The sequence below is a fragment of the Apium graveolens genome, chromosome 4 (assembly GCF_009905375.1).
Source record: "Apium graveolens cultivar Ventura chromosome 4, ASM990537v1, whole genome shotgun sequence".
Classification (NCBI taxonomy): Eukaryota; Viridiplantae; Streptophyta; class Magnoliopsida; order Apiales; family Apiaceae; genus Apium; species Apium graveolens.
Window position 1 is genome coordinate 189,848,971 of NC_133650.1, and position 18,880 is coordinate 189,867,850.

At 37.6% G+C, this 18,880-nt stretch overlaps 2 protein-coding genes and 1 non-coding gene across 4 annotated transcripts; all 3 read left to right on the forward strand.

The window, feature by feature from the left end:
• The first annotated feature begins 3,152 nt into the window (after positions 1-3,152).
• LOC141719229 (uncharacterized) lies at positions 3,153-3,704 on the forward strand. Its single transcript, XM_074521606.1, has 2 exons — positions 3,153-3,323; positions 3,432-3,704. The coding sequence occupies exons 1-2, from the start codon at positions 3,153-3,155 to the stop codon at positions 3,702-3,704; spliced, it is 444 nt and encodes a 147-aa protein (XP_074377707.1).
• A 3,252-nt stretch (positions 3,705-6,956) lies between these two features.
• LOC141721944 (small nucleolar RNA R71) lies at positions 6,957-7,063 on the forward strand. Its single transcript, XR_012574984.1, has one exon. It is a non-coding gene; the product is annotated as a small nucleolar RNA R71 (small nucleolar RNA).
• A 7,460-nt stretch (positions 7,064-14,523) lies between these two features.
• Positions 14,524-17,622, forward strand: LOC141716988 (LOB domain-containing protein 10-like). Of its 2 annotated transcripts, XM_074519121.1 has the most exons (4): positions 14,524-14,690; positions 14,760-14,835; positions 15,602-16,639; positions 17,429-17,622. In XM_074519121.1, the coding sequence occupies exon 3, from the start codon at positions 15,621-15,623 to the stop codon at positions 16,590-16,592; it is 972 nt and encodes a 323-aa protein (XP_074375222.1). In that variant the 5' UTR covers positions 14,524-14,690; positions 14,760-14,835; positions 15,602-15,620; the 3' UTR covers positions 16,593-16,639; positions 17,429-17,622. The 2 variants fall into 2 exon arrangements, with proteins under 2 accessions (XP_074375222.1, XP_074375221.1); XM_074519120.1 differs by having other exon boundaries at positions 14,524-14,835.
• The last annotated feature ends 1,258 nt before the right edge of the window (positions 17,623-18,880 follow it).

Sequence of the window (18,880 nt, forward strand, 5' to 3'; positions counted from 1 at the left end):
TAAATCATTTCACTCTATCTAAAACGTATGTAACCATTCGAAGGATAATTATGAGATGTCGAATCCCGTCTTAAGCATTTAATTAAGATTTTTATCAATTCATTGAACCTTATTGAGAAACATTTTGTACTTAAGGCTTTATCAATTCATTGAACCCTTCTTAAAAATATTATGAGACCATAAATATTTAATATTACGTACCTCTAAAAAAAATCATTTAAAAATAGACATAGTTCCCAAGGATACTTTCTAAATTATTCAAAATTTCTCGGAAGAGATCAATCATCTGAAACTTATCAAAACCTTAGGGAACTTAGTCTAGAAGCATGAAGGTTTTGCTTCCTCGCTCAATGAAAAACAAGTGAACAATATATGTAAAACTCTACTACGGTTAAGGGTCGAAAACAATTTTAAATTCAAAACTCCGACAACTCCCAAGGATCAATTGTAATAAAAGTGACGGATAAATTACCTTATTTAAAGGTCAACTAAGAACGATCTATTCCTTCGATAAAGGATTTTATGTAAATGATATAATTGTTTTGGGACTGGAATGTGGCCTACCCGGCACGGAGAGGTATCGGGTAGTGACCAAGCGCGGAGTGGCGCAGTATACAGTTATATGGTCTCTGTGACCATTGACTTTCAGACTTGCACGGAAATGGGCAACCATCGTGTAATGTCTTGATAAGCCCAAAGGCGGCTAGGTTTGTATTTCTTCTACTAGTAGAGAAAATTTTGTATTCGGCTGATCACCGGTACGTGGTTTATTCCAGTATAGTCCCTTCCTCCACTTTGGATAAATTGTTGTGAAACCTACAACAGAAGGCCGATAAGGCTGAGTTTTAAATAAGGATGTTGATGTACATATATCACATCCATATGCGAATCTTGGTTCAAGCATCATATTGAGATTTTGAGATAAATTGAGTACGAGTAGAAGCCGATTAAACTGAAACATTTAAAGTTGAGTTTTTCATAAAATTGACAAGCATATAAACTTTAAGAAACCTTGGATATACAATGCCTAATGGTTGTTTTTCTCTTAATGATTATATTTAGATAATGGATATCTATATCTTGCTGAGCATTAGTGCTCACTCTTGCTTTTACAAATATCATATCACAACAGATTACCAGCAAGGCCCGAACTAGGATGACTGCCCGCAAACGGGTAGGGGACGCACGTGAGTACCGTAGACTGTTCGTCCGCCAGCCACCTCAGGTAGACGAATAGAGATAGTTTTCTTTTGAGTACTTGAACCAAGACTATTTGTGACCCGAGCCAGTCTCATGTAGAGCTGTCCTCGGCGTTCACTCTTTTGAGATAATTTCCTTTGGTCTGTAATAACTTAAATACTTTAACGTTAACTTAGTAATGTTTCTGAGCATATAACCTGTGTGTGTGTGTGAGTTTGGTTAAAAGGTCGAGTAATGATGTGAAAAGAGGATTAATTATTTATTAGACAATATTAAGTGATCGTAACAACCCGAATTTCCGACCTTGAATTTGGGGGTGTTACAGAAATGGTATCAGAGCCCTAGGTTATAAGTCTCAGAAACGTTAGGTGAATCAACTGAATCAACTGAATCAATGATCTAGAACTCACATAGAGTTCGTAGTCGGGCTACGAGGGTAGCACTGACATTAAAAACCCTTAGGGGTGATTTAAGTATCCAAGGATAGTAATGTGTGTGTTAAATGACTTGTAGGTACCCGATGTGTTAGACCCTGAGGCTGTAGAGGCGTACGAGAGAGAGCATGATGAGGCCCTTTTAGCTGAGATCGAGGTAGCAGACCCTATCCCCACTATGGGCTTAGAGGTATACGAGTACCCGGAGGCTAACCCTGAGGAGGACCCGGAGGAGGACCCCACTGAGCCAAACACTGAGATAGCCCCTCTTGAGGATATTCCATACGGCAGCACGGAGGTTCCATCTCCAGAGATGATGAGGGTGGATGTGCATCAGAGGTCGATAGAGCGTTTGTTAGATCAGATCTCAGCTGCCCAGGCTCGAGTCGCTGAGCTCGAGAGCGAGACGGGAGTAGCAGATTTGATGGATAGGATGATAGCTCTGCAGGCCAGAGTCACTGCACTGACTGAGGAGTTAGAGGCGTAGCTAGGGGCAGCCACCCCAGTGAGGACACCCACCCCGTCCCCTGTACCAGTTAGTCCCGCGCGGACTGGGACCGATGACGGCATGGACCCTATTCTTGACGGTGTGGCAGCGACTCTTGCCGATTCCCCACTTCCACCACCCCTACCAGTCATATCCCTAGCAGTTCACGATGGTCGTTATGCTACTGATCTGACAGCGGCTGAGGCCCGTATTGCCGAGCTGAGGGACCAGCTTTCCATCGAGCGATACATGAGGATAGAGGCCCGAGGCAGGCGAGGATACCCCAGCGCCCGACGCGTGCACAGGACCATTTGCCGCATAGAGCAGAGGACCATCGGTAGGATTCACCGCTTATCCCCACAGCGCGACTTGGTGAGTAGGCGCGAGGTTATCAGGGTTATGGTCCGCGCTATGAGACAGATTCGTGATGTTGCTCGTGGCTAGTGGACACCGTTAGTAGTTGTTTGTTGTTCCTCAGCGGTGGTACTTAGTTGTTTGGTGATAGTTGTTTTGGGTTGTTGTCTTTGATAGTGCCACCAACTAAGGATTATTGTAATAAGGCAGATTGTACTTTTATTATTCAGTATGTTGTACCTAGACCCGGCGTATGGCCAAATTATGTATAATTATCGTGTTGTTTAGTTGCGATTTCTAGATTGTTGTTTAATCTTCTTTCATACCTGCATAATTACATACTGTCATAACAAATCAGGAAGTATGAGAATTGGCAAGTGAAAACAACCTAAATAAGTTTATGTAACAGGAAAATGCCGCCAAGGAGAATAGTAACAAGAACTCGCCCGGCTGCATCTGGCGGCCAGCGTAGTAATAATGAACAAGGGCATCGAGCACAGACCCCACCATTAAGAATTAACGAAGAACGAAATGAGTATGATGATGAGGACTATGAGGAGTCAGAGGCTGAAGATACTCAGGGGATGGAAATGCCAGTGAACCCTATGGAGCAGTTTGTAGAACTTCTGAGGCAAAACCTGCAGCAGCAATGACCACCCCAGCAACCCCAGCAGGCCATGGCTAATGCATTAAAATCTTTCAAGTCGGTCAAGCCCCCAGAGTTTCATAGTGTTACCGACCCAGTTCAGGCCAGGGCTTGGCTAAAAGAGGTAGAAAAGACCTTTGAGCGAATTGGCACTGAAGAAGCCCACAAGACTAATTTTGCCACTTATCTCTTAAAGGGTGAGGCTAACTATTGGTGGGAAGCCAAGAAAAATATGGAGCCCCAAGGGATTGTTACTTGGGAAAGATTCACTGAGTTGTTTTTAAAGAAGTATGTCCCGAAGTTTATGAAGGTTCAGATGCAGCGAAAGTTCCTAGAGCTGAAACAAGAAAATATGAGTGTTGCGGAATATGAAGCTAAGTTCACAGAATTGTCGAGGTTTATGCCACAGTTGGTGGGCACCGAAGAGCAAAAGGCTGAGAGATTTCAACAGGGATTGAAGCAGTGGATTCAGAACAAGCTGGCAATTCTGGAGATAACTGACTATGCCACCCTAGTGCAGAAGGCCACGATAGCTGAAGCAGGGAGTGAAATGAGCCAGAAAATGAAGCAAACTAAGAAGTGAAAGTTTGATGGTAAAAGCCGGAGTGTGGGAGGGGAAGCTTCCCTAGTAAGTTTGTCAGGGGGACGGCCTCCCAACCCAACCGCAGTACAGGATTCGGGGGATCAGGGGGAGTGAGCGTGACCCGGAGCGGGAACCAGATGGGAATGTCTTATCATAACCAACCACGACCTCCTCTGCGAGAATGCAAGAGCTGTGGTAAGAAGCATTCTGGGCAATGTATGCAGAAACCGGTGACATGCTTTAAATGCGGTAAGGTGGGGCACTACACCACAGCTTGTAACCAGGAAGCGGCTAAGTGTTTCCAGTGTGGGAAGACAAGACATATGAGGAAGGACTGCCCTGCAGCGGCCCCAGCTAGCTCAAGGGGCAGTGTAGCTGCATCTAACAGAGTGCCGAATGCCAGGACCTTTAATATGACTGTGAAAGATGCCGTGAGGAACACCAATGTTATAGCAGGTACGCTCCTCCTAAACTCCAATTCCGCCAATGTGCTATATTATTCTGGAGCTACTAAGTCTTTCATATCTAAGGAATTTGCTGAAAAATTGAACTTAAAAGTGGAACCTTTGAAAGAATCTTTGCAAGTGGAAATAGCTAATCAAGAGATTATCCCTGTAAATCAAGTTTATGCTAACTGCAACCTCGACATACAAATGTTCAAAGATGGAGAAGTTGTCCATAAACACCTCGACATTATTTCCAATCATGTCAGAGAATATAGCCATCATACATCTCTGAAAAGTGGTCGGTGCGCCACATAACCCAAACGAAACTCTGTAAAAAGCAAACGTGCCAAATGGACAAGTGAAGGTAGTCTTTTCTTGATCCTCTGGTGCAATACAAATCTGATTATACCCTGAATAGCCATCCAGAAGACAATAATACTCATGACCGGCCAACCTGTCAAGCATCTGATCAATAAACGGAAGAGGGAAGTGATCCTTCCTCGTGGCCTTGTTCAACTTTCTGTAGTCCATGCATACTCTCCATCCTGTGACTGTTCTCGTAGGGATGAGCTCGTTCTTCTCATTTGCTACCACAGTAATACCTCCTTTCTTAGGTACACATTGCACGGGGCTCACCCAAGAGCTATCAGAAATAGGATAAATGATTCCTGCATCCAGCCACTTCAGAATTTCTTTCTTCACCGCTATTTTATGATAGGATTAAGTCTGCGCTATTGCTCAACAGTCGGCTTATTACCCTCTTCTAGAAGAATTGTATGCATGCAGTAAGAAGGGCTGATCTCTTTGATGTTCGCTATAGTCCATCCGATAGCCGATTTGAATTCTCTCAAGATCCTTAAGAGCTTGTCCTCCTCACTACCTGAAAGGTCAGATGCAATAATAACAGGTAAAGTAGATGCATCACCTAAAAAAGCATACCTCAAGTGTTCAGGCAATGGTTTAAGCTCCAAGGTAGGTGCTTCCTCAATAGATGGTCTGAGCTTTCCTTCAGCATTTTTGAGGTCAGAAGTACCAAGAGATTCAAATGGCATGTCTAGCTTTCGCCTCTAGGGAGAAGCATTTAGATATTATAGTTGCTCATTGCCATCCTTATCATCACTGTCAAAATCCCCCCACTAAGGCCTTCTCTAATGCATCAGACATTAACATATGATCAAGTTCTGAAGTAACCGCAGAATCAATCAAATCCACTTTTAAGCACTCATCATCTTCTGTAGGGAATTTCATTGCTTTGAATATATTGAATATCACATCCTGATCCTGCACCTGCATCATAAGTTTACCTTTCTGCACATCTATCAAGGTACGGCCTGTAGCCAAGAAAGGTCTCCCCAAGATTATGGGAATCTTCTTATCTTCCTCGAAATTCAGAATAACAAAGTCTGCAGGAAAGAAGAGCTTATCCACCTTTACTAGCACATCCTCCACTATGACTCCAGGGTATGTAATAGAACAATCGGCCAATTATAGAGACATGTAGGTGGGCTTTGGATCAGGCAAATTCAACTTTTTAAAGATCGACAACGGCATGACATTGATGCTTGCTCCCAAATCACAAAGGCACTTGTCAAAAGACAACTAGCCAATGGTGCAAGGAATGGTGAAGCTACCTGGATCTTTAAGCTTTGAAGGTAACTTTTGTTGCAGCACAGCACTGCATTCTTCCGTTAGAGCAACGGTCTCAAGGTCATCCAGTTTCACCTTCCTTGAAAAAATACTCTTCATAAATTTCGCATAACTAGGCATTTGCTCCAGAGCCTCAACGAAAGGTATATTGATGTGAAGTTTCTTGAACACCTCCATAAATTTACCGAACTGCTTATCCAGCTTTTATTGTTGCAATCTCTTAGGGAAAGGTGGTGGAGGATAGAGCTGTTTCTCCCCTGTATTACCCTCAGGAAGAGTGTGTTCAACAGTAGTCTTCCTTGGTTCCGCCGCTTTCTCCTTTTGCTTAGCTTCTTCATCACCGGCTTCAGCTTCTCCTTCTTTTACTTTTTCAGCATCAGTAACTTTTCCAGACCTTAAGGTAATAGCCTTGACTTGCTCTTTAACTACCCTCGTGCCTGGCACTTCAGTATCACTGGGAAGTGTGCCAGGTTGACGATTGAGCACTGCATTGGCTATTTGACCGATTTGATTTTCCAAGGTCTTGATAGAATCCGCCTGACTTTTGCACAACAGCTTAAGTTCCTCAAAATCAGCACTAGAGGGTGGAGCTGCACCTCCTTCTTGAGGATATGATTGCCTTTGAGCATAATGTTGTGGTTGTTGGAATCTAGGTGGATTGAACTGTTTACTTATGATTTGCTGATATGGTTGCTGAATAGCATTCTGATTATTACTCCAGCTGAAATTTGGATGATTTCTGTTGTTAGGATGATACGTAGCTGGCACAGGCTGCTGTTGTCGCTGATAATTATTCACATACTGAACAGATTTGTTAACAAGAGAACACTGATCCGTAGCATGAGAACCTGCACAAAGCTCACAGACCATAGCTATCTGATTAACCCTATAGGTGGCTAGAGAGTCGACCTTCATAGACAGCGCTTGGAGCTGCGCTGCAATAGCTGTAGCTGCATCGACTTCCAGAATACCTGCTACCTTCCCAGGCATCATCCTTTGAGTTGGGTTTTGATGCTCATTTGCAACCATAGTCTCAATAAGATTATAAGCCTCAGTATAGCTTTTGGCCCACAAGGCGCCTCCAGCTGCTGCATCGAGCATGGGCCGAGATTGAGCCCCCAAACCATTATAGAAACCAGTGATCACCATCCAATCAGGCATTCCATGATGTGGACACTTTCTCAACATCTCCTTGTAGCGCTCCCAAGCTTCACACATAGATTCTGTAGGTTGCTGCGCAAACTGAGTAAGAGCACTCCTCATAGCCGCAGTCTTCGCCACTGGATAAAAGTTAACCAGAAACTTTTGCGCAAGATCTTGCCAAGTAGTGATAGACCCAGCTGGTTCAGAATGTAACCAGTCCTTAGCTTTATCCCTCAGAGAGAATGGGAAAAGCCTCAGCTTGATAGCCTCATCAGTCACACCATTATATTTGAAAGTACTGCAGATCTCGACAAAATTCCTTATGTGCATGTTGGGGTCTTCAGTCGCAGCACCTCTGAAAGAAACAGAATTATGCACCATCTGAATAGTGCCCAGCTTGATTTCAAAGTTATTGGCCTCAATAGCTGGGTGCATGATGCTAGACTGAATATCATCAATTTTAGGCCGAGAAAAATCCATAAGAGCTGGATCTGCGGGAACAATACGATCACCCATGATTAATGGTTCTTTCTGCTCACTTCCTGAATCCGAATCTTCAAACTCTATCTTCTCTGGAATATCAAGAACTTCGTCTGTCTCTTCAGCTGTATCTAAAGTCCTCTTGCGAGTACGAGAATGAGTTTCCATAAACGCTCGCTAAAGTACCTGAAACACAACCGGAAATAATAAGTAAGACGTCTTATTCACTGAGTCCTAATGACCAATGATGGTAAGTACATAAACTAAACAAATACGCCGAGTCCCCGGCAGCGGCGCCAAAAACTTGTTAGGGCGAAAACACGCGCTAATAACACACGCAAGTATACGCGTTCGCAAGTAATATAGAATACTTTCTAGTTCGTTCCCACATAGACTCAGACTAATTATGTTCAATTAAACTCACTCACCAGTGTATGATTACTTCTCAATGTTAAGACAATAACACTTAGATTTGATTAACTAATTATTAACTATAATTAACTACTATTATTAAATACTTAATTAACACTTGAATTAATAATATTAAAATATTCATGAGATCACAACTTCATTACTACTTCCTTCAATAGCTATTGTTATTACCCTTAGCATGCAACAATGATGATATTAATCGAATAACACGAAACTGATAAAAGCCAACTTTCATTGTACTAATACCATTCTACCAAGCATCCACAATTAAGATAGAAGTTGAATAGGCATCAATTATGTTGAGTCCCTATATGTCTACAAAAATTGACAACATAACGATTTAAGCACAAGTTATTCCTTTTGATTACACAGGGCGAATAAAATGGTTAGAGTTACCCACTAATCATGCATACTCTTACATGAACCTATGCTAGCATGTCAAGTTCTAAATCTCAAGATCCACCGTCGCTTCACAAGAGATTAACACCCTATCTTATATGTTCGCGACGCACATAAGACGAATACGCACAACCAATACTAGATATCATACAATCATCACACACTAAGGTATTAAACAACTAACTAAAGAATTCCATAGTAAATCCGTTACGACCCCATGATCACGATTAGCCCATGATAGCACTCATCATCATCATGGGTTCATATGAAAATATGATAATAACACACGAGAATAATAACTAAAACTACTTATATTAAACCAGAGTACGTCACAAGAGTAAATAGGTTCAAAGTAAAGAAAACTAGCATCCAACGTTACAACGAAATAAAGAATCACAAGAAAATATGCTTCCTCTTCGTTGCGGTGTGCTAAAACGGTCTTTTTCCTTATATATTACGATTAATACTACGATCCAACATTTGTGCAACGTCTCTGAAATCTACTTAAATAGGAGTCCCATAAAGCACAGCTAACTCAGAAGTTGGAAGTCAAACAAAAATAGGAGTCTAAAATATTAATTTTGAAAATCCGTCCCTGCGCGGCCGCTCAGCATTCCTGAGCGGGCGCTCAGCATAGCTGAGCGGGCGCTCAGCCCCCTTCTGAAAACTGCTCTATTTTTCTTCCGTTTCTTCGCTGCAATCTGCTCCTATCTTCCCACTTGCAATGCTAAACACATGTCAAGGCTTATTATTGATGAAATCTCTCCCGAAATGCAATTAATACCCTGAAATGCACAAATACTAGAAAAATGCATCAAATACACAAAATACTTGATTTTAAGACACCAATTCAAGCTATTATATGACGTCCTAAGTGGTATAAAATGCCACTTATCAAAGTGTATCCGTATTTAAGTTCTGATGTAAGTCTTGATGGTTTAAGTTCTGATAACTTCTTGTCTTCAGTAAGTTTTGTTTTCCAGTTAAGTTCTGATATTAATTTCCGAAACTAAACAAATCAAATTAGACATGACATCATAAATATATCTAACACGGGCCCCGCGGCTTATCAACCATAGGCTGCCAATCTTTCTATTTAGCAAAGCTTTGTACCTGCCTGGTTTCTTTTATTTCCAAACAGACAAAGTTACACTGCTTTATTTTGATTGAATAACCGAATTCATTTCTTTTGTTTAATAAATAAACAAGCACAACTGACTTCATGCATGCAAAGTGGTTGGTAAAATTAAGTAAATAAAAAAACATTTGATGTTTACAAAATGAATAAATAAATGAAATATTAGTTTTCATTGATTTATTTAAATTAAAAAACAAATATTAATTTATTTATTTAAAATCAATGGTCCATATAATAATTAAATAAATGAATGAATTGATTTCCATTTATTCATTTAATAAAAAAAACCAGCCATTGATTAAAAATAAATCCTCTGGTTGTACTCCTCTGTATCTGCAAGTCTTCTAATCTCCGGGTTTTCGTACCTTAAAATATTTCCAGTCTACTCGAGTACCAAAACCACTTAATAGTATTTCTAAAAATAATACTCTGTTTCCTTTCATGGATCACTGACGTCTAGTGCACGGGTCTGGTTCACAGACGACTAGTTCTACTCTCAGGCCTTCGTATTATACCCGTACACACCCCTGTTAAGTCTTCTACCAAATATAAGCAACTACACTAGGAATCCTTGAGCTCTTCACACTGATTCTGATAACTGCTTCGAATGACTCCAACCTTATTCCTCCGATAACTGAACATATTAATGAACTTCATACGGAGCACTGTTGACGTCTTCTTCACTGTAGCTAACAAAACCTTTTGTATATATGTCCAGTAAACAGTCTGTACATATTCCAGCGAAACATAGATTATTTCAATGTCCTTGTTCTATGTTGAGTTATCTGGACCAATATTGTTGAGTTATACATACAACTTCAATCTTGCTCAACAAGTTAAAACCGAGTGTTATGCGGTGCATGTTATGAAAGAAGTCAATGATCACGCCCTTGGGGTGGAAGCTGAAATTGATGAGAATTCTTCTCTTGCACGTGAATTTCAATGTGTAAATAAAGTAGATTTTACACTTAGACCATTTGAGACGATCTTCAAATTTTCACCATAAAAATTAAAAAAATAATAAATAAATTATGTCAAACTAATGACGTTAAAAAAGCGCTACTTAGGAGGAAACCCAAGGACTTCATCTTATGTGGTATTATATCAGATTTAATTATATGTATAAGACTTATGTAAAATGGACTATGTAGATGAAGGAGAAAAATTTCAACAAGTACAAAATGTGTATAAGGAAAAAACAAAATCATTGTATCATGTAGTTGCATTGCATATATCATATCCTGATCTCATATTAGTATTAGTCCAAGTCAGTGACTGATGATGATATTTTGTGTAGCTTATTTTTTGACTAAGTCTTGTTATGATCACGTTTTAATGATGTTACATGCGTAGTGTCACTGGTGCAGATTTTATTTCTTGACACACTTTTATTATGCTCTTGAATTGAGATTTAGATATTTTTATTTCTTGATTGGTAGCTACTTGTTGATGATTATAATATTGACTATTCTCTTTTGAGTTTAGTACATAAACGCTTAAGTTTGGGGAAGACTCTGGGGTGTAAATGTCTTTGAAAAATAATAGATGAATGATAGTAGTAATAAATTACACGCAAAAAAAGAAAAAAAATGGTATACTTGACTAGGTTGGGCTCATTAATACTCAATTAATTATATTTAAAGGGACTTCGTGCCTAGTTAGCTAAAGCCTTTTATGGTTGGCATTCCTGATCCAACACTCGGTACATGGGTATTACTGCATAAATCTTTAGGGATCGCGACCATTGCACGGTTAAATTACCTACTTAATATACATGGATAATATGGTTTGCAAGGTCTTTTGGAGGGCGTAACTCACTTACACCGAGGAGCCACCGAATCTTAGACCGGGCTTGTGGATTCTTATGGTGGTCGTAACTCATTTACACTGAGGAGCCACCCAACCTTAGACCGAGAATTTTAAAAAACCATATATATATATATATATATATTAGTATTAAATAAAAAAAGACATGAACATCATGTGCTAAACTTGAACGATGGCTTATGCTAAGTAACGAATTGTTTAAGATCTATTCTAATACTCAACTTGGGAGTTATTAACTCGCATAACTTGTCATGTTGAAACTTATATGTCTTTGTTCTTGGTTCAGTGGAGAGCATATTGTTAAGCTAATCACACATGCACATTTGTACTTGTCTTTGCTATGTGGTGATATTGTGGTCTGAGCTTGATGTGTCTAAATTTGTTCCATATTTTGAAGGTTATATCCGACTTCGCATACACTATAATATTTGAGATCCTTTATAATTTTACCCATTTAGTTACATTCATTTAGATAGTTATAGTTGTCTTAGATTAATTTTGTAGGGTACATTCATTATAGGCCCTCACGAGACCTCACTCGTCCACTACGACTACTTAGGGGTTTAAAGGGCTTATTGCATATGCCAAATGCAACCGTGATCACCTACGAAAGTGGTATAGTCAATATTTAGTAGATATGTTATACTATCTTACTAGAGGATGAGCAAAGGTTAAGTTGGGGGGTATTTGATGCATGCCATATTTATGCATATTTCTTAGTATGCTTTCTCTCATTTATCCTTATTTTGTAATTGTTTTATACTTGATTAGTAATTTTATTAGTATTTTTATTTGGATGTATGCTATGAAGAATTTCTCATATTTGTAGGATAACTTTAGATGGAAAAGAGAAAAATAAAGGAGTTGAGAAGAAGGGCATGTTAGATTTTTTCAAGGCCTTGAATCAAAGCCGATATTCAAGGCCTTGTAAGTGCTGATTTTAAGGGCTTCAAGCTAATGTTCAAGGCCTTGTACCTGGACGAAAATTTAAATAGTACAAATTATTTATGTAGTTGAAAGTCTCCTTTTAACATATTGTAAGGCTTTTTAAAAGCCCATCCAAGTATATTAATAATAGTATCAGGGTTTATCATGGATATCGCGTTTATACGAGAGATAAAGAGGCTTGGTATGAGATTTTGAGTAAGGATTGAAGGGATTCTATCCGATTCTCAAGAGATTCTGCAAGTTATAATTTCTTTACTCTAAACTCTTATACTCATAACGTTGCTTATCAGTAAATTACTTATCAATATATGTTTATTCTATATCTTTATGGTGAGTAACTAATTCTCTGAGAATTAGGTAGTATTCGTTGGTAATATATGTTTGTTTAATTGTAGTGCGCTTTCTTTACTTTACTAATCTATCATTGAGGACTTAACCCAATTAAGGGAGTCATGAACCTTTAATTGTATATATAGGAGTTGTGATGAATTGAGAGAGAATTCATAATTCTTGTTCATGATATGATAGACATAATTTAATTATTGATTGCGAGATTAATATGCAAGCTATGAAATTTATAATTCTTCGGTCTTAATAGTTTATGATTTTATTTCAATTGATCATGTGAGACATTATTTTGTATCTTGGGAGAGAACAGTATAAACTTTAGAAGGATTATTTTTAGCAAAGTACGAGAAGTAAATATCGCAATACATCAACATTCATTGAACCAATTGAAGAACCCTAGTTCTCGGGTTACTTTTCCTTATTTATAAATTTCGTTTTAATTTCATATTAGTTTAATTTAGTTAATCACAAGACACCAATTATTTCTACACACTTCTAGATATTAAGAAATCATATACTTGTGTTTATATTGATTTAGTCCTTTCCTGAGAACGAACAACATTAAATTATACTTCAACAACTAAAAAATATGATAATAAGGTACTCAACAAGATCTTATCCAAAAAGGATTATATTTCAATTTTCATTAAAAAACTGATAAATAAAAGAGAGTATACGAGATCAAAGTGCAAGGATGGTCAAGAACAGGAAAGTGGAGAAGTGGCGGATTAGAACCTTAAATATAGGAGTCGGTTCTTGAATCTTCTCACTGGTCACACCTTTTTTTACAGACACCGATGTGGATTGTTCACATTAAATCTCATGTGAAGTATGTCATGGGCTCGGGTAACGCTCATATACACATTTGTCTTGTTTTTCATTAAGCCGGAGGTCACGGAAATAGCTTCCCTAAAAATTTTAATTTTAGAAGAGGGGCAGAGCTCCTTATATGTTACCCTTCTAAGACCCCTTTCTAAGCGGGTTATAATGAGTATGTTTAATTTTTTGAAATAATGAGTATGTTTGATTTGTTTTGGTTTAATACCTTAATTGATTTTGAAATATTTTTTAAATAAAAATATTTTCTGTGTATTTTAATAAAAATATTTACGGCTTTTTTATTTCAACTGTTCTCCAAAAAAATTTCTAAGAAAATTAGAAAAAATTAAAAACATGTTCAAATGCAAAATTTTCTAAACAAAAAACTGGAAAAATAGAAAACATGGGTTTCCCGTGTTTTTCAAATTATAAAACAAATATTTTGATGTTTTCTAAACTCAGAAAAATAAAAAAACACGGCTGCTAGTCAAACAACTAAGATCAATCTCTACTAAACACAAACATTTTTTTTATTTTTTTCATTTTTAATTTTATATGGTTAATTAACAATTTTGTAAGTTTAGTTAGAAAGTTAACAAAAAAATAGCGAAGTAAACAACCAATATATTGTTAACTTAACTTATGGACCTTATAAATTTTCAATACTATAATATCATATTTTTAAATTAAAAAGTATAATACATATTTGTAAATAAAAAATTTCAAAGTAGTTAACTTTAATAATTATTTTGTTAGTTTGATGAAAATTATAATTATATAATTTTTCAAATTAATTTTAAAATTACAGGAGAGAACTTAATAATATAATAAATAATAATTTATATGTTATATTAATAAAGAAAAGACTCCTTTTTAGAACTTGGCTATGAGTTATTTCGTTGAAAATTTTTCAAAAAAATTATATATAATTATTAATTGGATTTTCTTAAAAAAACTACAAAATTGTATATTTATTTAGAGTCATATAATTATAAAGTTTCATTATTCAATCTATTCATATTTTATTTGTGATCTTTAATTATATTTTATCTAAAAATGTTATTTTAAATATGTTAAAAAATGTATATACATTTAAATTATGAAAAGATGACCATATATATTATTTTGACATTTGAAACAAAAAATATAAAAGTGGAAATTTTTTCCACAAGGTAACCAGGATTTCAGATCATTCCGGCGACAACCAAATAGTAGAACCAGATCATGTTTTTTAGAAAAGACTTTTTTTCCAAAACCTAGCCCTAATGCCCTCTCTACACATGCATCCTTGTTTTCCCCCTCTAAACACAAGGTTTAATCATATTCCTCGTATCGGCCGGGAGTTTTCGATCCAAAATGGTGCATGTTTGTGCAATAATCTGTAATCAAATAGTACGCATTTGATTTCTTACTTTGTGTTTTCTACAGATTATTATGGAGGGCATGGACGTTGAAGTTCAACTTTATTTTAATCTAAGCTAGCTTCGGATGAATTTAAATTAAGGTAAATTTATTGAATTTTTAATTATTCAGATTATGATAATATCTTTTGAACAAAATTGAATATGGAACCGACGGACCTTATTGTTTGGATTGGTTTCTTTTTGAACTTCTGGAATCGAAAATATTTGTCGGGATTTGCTTGAGGATTTTTTTCTTGCATTTTAACTTTGTGCAGTTCTTCTTATAAGTTTGTATTTTATGGAAAACTTTGGCTAAGAATCAATAGTTGTTATCTAAGTTGATCGAGGATCACATTTTCTTTACTTCATTTTCCCTAGCCGCGCCTGATTATCTTGCGGCTGAAGAGACGGAATGTTATTAGGACTAGCTTCGCCTTTTCTATCTGTATAATTAGTGTGTGTTTGGATTTATATATACTTTAATAATGCAAACTAAGGCCTCATCAAAACCATCAGTTGTGATAATTTATCAACTGAAGTGATTTGTTGTATTTACAGGTCAATTATACCGCTATGATGAGTGAGTTTTGTTACTATTACGGGGTGATTTGTATGAAGTACTGCAAGTCTGCAACTCGTGATTCTTATACTATCTGTTGAGTTTGTAAGATAGAATAGTCAAATGTACAATCTCTTCAGCAGATGCTTCCTTGAATTGCCATTAATGTGTGTGCGTGTGTATTTTAGAGAATCCATGATTTTAGTAATCTTTTATAAATGTCATTAGTCAACTCTTGCTCCCTCCAAAACAATTCATTACCTGTCATTTCTTTAACCGATTAGGTGAAAACCAATTAATTAATGCAGGGCCAAGAGAAGAACAAAAATGTCATCATCAAACTCTCCATGTGCAGCTTGCAAGTTACTCCGGAGAAAATGCACACAAGAATGTGTATTCGCACCCTATTTCCCACCGGATCAACCTCAAAAGTTTGCTAATGTTCACAAGGTGTTTGGTGCAAGCAATGTGGCCAAACTGCTCAATGATTTACCTGCAGTACAACGAGAAGACGCTGTCAACTCTCTGGCCTATGAGGCTGATGCTCGCCTCCGGGACCCTATTTACGGATGTGTGGGATTAATCTCTATCCTCCAGCACAAGCTGAAGCAGGTTCAGATGGACTTGTTTACTGCCAAGAAAGAATTATCAACATACATCGGGCCTTCTGCAATGTTGCCTATACTCCCAGCTCCAGGAAATTTCATTCCCCCGTACCAGCAACAACCGTCTCAGATGATGCCATACAGTATGCAACCATCTCAAATGATGGGCGGGTCTCCACATAATCATGTGACCCAACAGCAGCACAACTATCAACAAATCATGGAGGCTCAGCAAGTAGCTGCAGTGGTGGCAGCTGCTAGAGAACAGGAAATGTTGAGGAATTATGAGCAGCAACAGGCGGTCTTAACACAACAGCAAGGACGTCAGTCTGACCCTACGAGGTATGATGTGACAGGCCAGGGCCTAGACCATATTCAGGGTGCTGTGTTCAGTCACATGAGTGTTTCAGACGGCATGACGCCTGCATTGGTTTTGGGTTCTTTTGAAGGTCCTTATCAGGCTCGGCAACATACAACAAATGATCAGCCTCATCATCAACTTCAGGCCACACAAACTTTTCTTGAGGAGCAGCAGCAGCATGGTTTGGCACTGGCACAACCCCAACAGTTGGAACCAACACAGCAGCAGCAAGGTTTGGCATTGGCGCAGCCCCGGCAGTTGGATCGGCAACAGCCGCAGCAGCAGCAGCTTCCGCCTCAGCAGCATAGAAATGGAAGTGAAGAGGAGGATTGACGCATTGGTTCTCTGTGATGATTTCTATCACTGTTCTGGTTATTTAGGTAAGCATCTATTCTCTTTTCTTGGTTCATTGAAAATTTACAGCTCACTGTTTTCTAGATTAACATTCTGTCAAAATTCACTACTCATGAGCTCTATAACACAACTTTTCCTACGACACAAAAATTAAATATTCTCTTATTTCTTAAATAAATCTAGTTACCCATTTTAAAAAGTGTTCTTCAAAGAAAGGTTCCCAGCATGTTTCTAAAATCATTAAAATCGAAGCATTGCAGTACGCCACTACTATTTGGATCATACAAATTCAAACAGTTACATGAACCTCAGTCACTCCAAAATGATTAGTGTTATGTTTCTTAGCATGAACGTCTTCTCCTGGGAGGGGAAAAAGCCAGAGTTACTCTCAATATTGTATGGGTATAGGTGCAGTAGGGTTAATCACTGAATTTTTGTAATTTCACGATGCATTGTGATACACATTTGGTAATGAATTGATACCTTGCGATCCACATAAACCACTTTGGCATGCTTCACTTCTTATTTGCTCATCAATTCATCAATTTCCTGTCTTTTTTCCAGTTGCAATTTACGCAAACCAAACATATCTACTATATCCTGGCTGTGGCTGGATAAAAGTTACGCATACTTTACCTAGCTAGTTACCTATAATCCTAGAAGTCAAAGAAAGATCCTGGCTTTGAAGCAAGAACTTTTTCATATTATTTTGTTTATATTGTAGTTCTTTAGGTATAAATTTGGATGCCAACGTCCTATTAGGCTTTAACAACATGATATGTGTTTCATTTGTGCTCTTATTGGTTCTGTTGCAGCTGACTACCCTGGTCGTGCATAAGGAAACTTTACACTGGAAAAAAGAGATGGGAGGAGAGATCAATGTTCACATCTGAGAGGGTAGAGGGTTGTAATTCAGTGAGTAGGTTTTTTTGTAATTGTAATTAGCAGTATTTTTGGGATATTGAGTGTATTACTAAACTCAAGCATAACTCATTCCTTTAGTTTAGAACCCGGGTGTCACATTGGTTTCATCTACAGTGCTTAGTCGGAAAGAATGAAAAATGGAAGGCTATGCCGCAAAAGTAGGTATATTTATGAGGGTAGAGCCAAGAAACCGATAGCCTCACATTCCAAGAATATTAGTAAGAAATTGAAACAAGCATATCTATAAATTCGTCAGTCTGAAATTTGACATAGTAGATGAAAGAGTACTGAAAATAACAAAAACTTCACCCACAAATTAAGGACTTTTTTTTAACATTAGTTTTGTCTAAACCATTGAAACTTGTAGTTGTAGCAGAAACTTCAGCATTACTTTTCCTAATTCTTATGCAATGAATTTTGAGAATATGTATAATATTTTTCATTGACTAATTGCGTCAACGTCAACTAGCCAGTAAAGCAAGTATTCTTAAGCTTACATAGATTTCGATGTTAGATCATGTTTTAATATCTCATGCCCCATGTTACTGTGCTAGTTCAGAAAGTACAGTACTTGTTAAGATACAGATCACAGAAAGATGAGTAGTTTTATGTAGTGGGAAAGCGTGTGCATCAATAAATTCAAGTACTTGTTATATCACATGCATTTCCACAATTTGCATTGGCCGGTACCAAGAATTGGAGTACATCATTCCGAAAACTTTAGAAATTGTAAAGAAATCGCTGAGTATGTTAATGCAAAAAGTTATTTTAGTCCAAATAATACTAAAATCATCAGTTATTATGGTACGAGTCTACGAGAGCTCATTGTAAAGTCAGGGTTATACTCAACGTGTTTACCAGTATTGTTTATCACTCAACCTTATAAGTAATAGTTTAGTTTGTTTTAATTCATGAATCTGTCAGACTTTAAAATTAGTACTAGAAGTCCAGAAGTACCGAAATAACACCCAAAATATACATGTCATGTTTTAAAGACAGTACGTGTTCTACTTCTCCAGGAAGTTTTGAAAGAAAAGTTCTGCATTGATTCATTTTTTAAGCCTCCTGCTAAGGGCTGTTTGAATCATGATTAGTGAGGTCCGTGAACGGGAATTGGAACCTTAATGGGGTGTTTCGGTATTTGAATCAATAATTTGGTTGTATGAATGGAAGCACATTCTTTATATATCCTCTAGGTTTCCATATCATTTTCGTTCCCATATATTCCACTCTCATTTAGGTTCTCATTCTCAGTGTTCATCTAAATGCCCCCTACTTGGTCTTCCCAAAGTTTTAGAAAGAAGAGAATGAAACAGAAAATAAGTTATTTGTTTTCTCTCCGG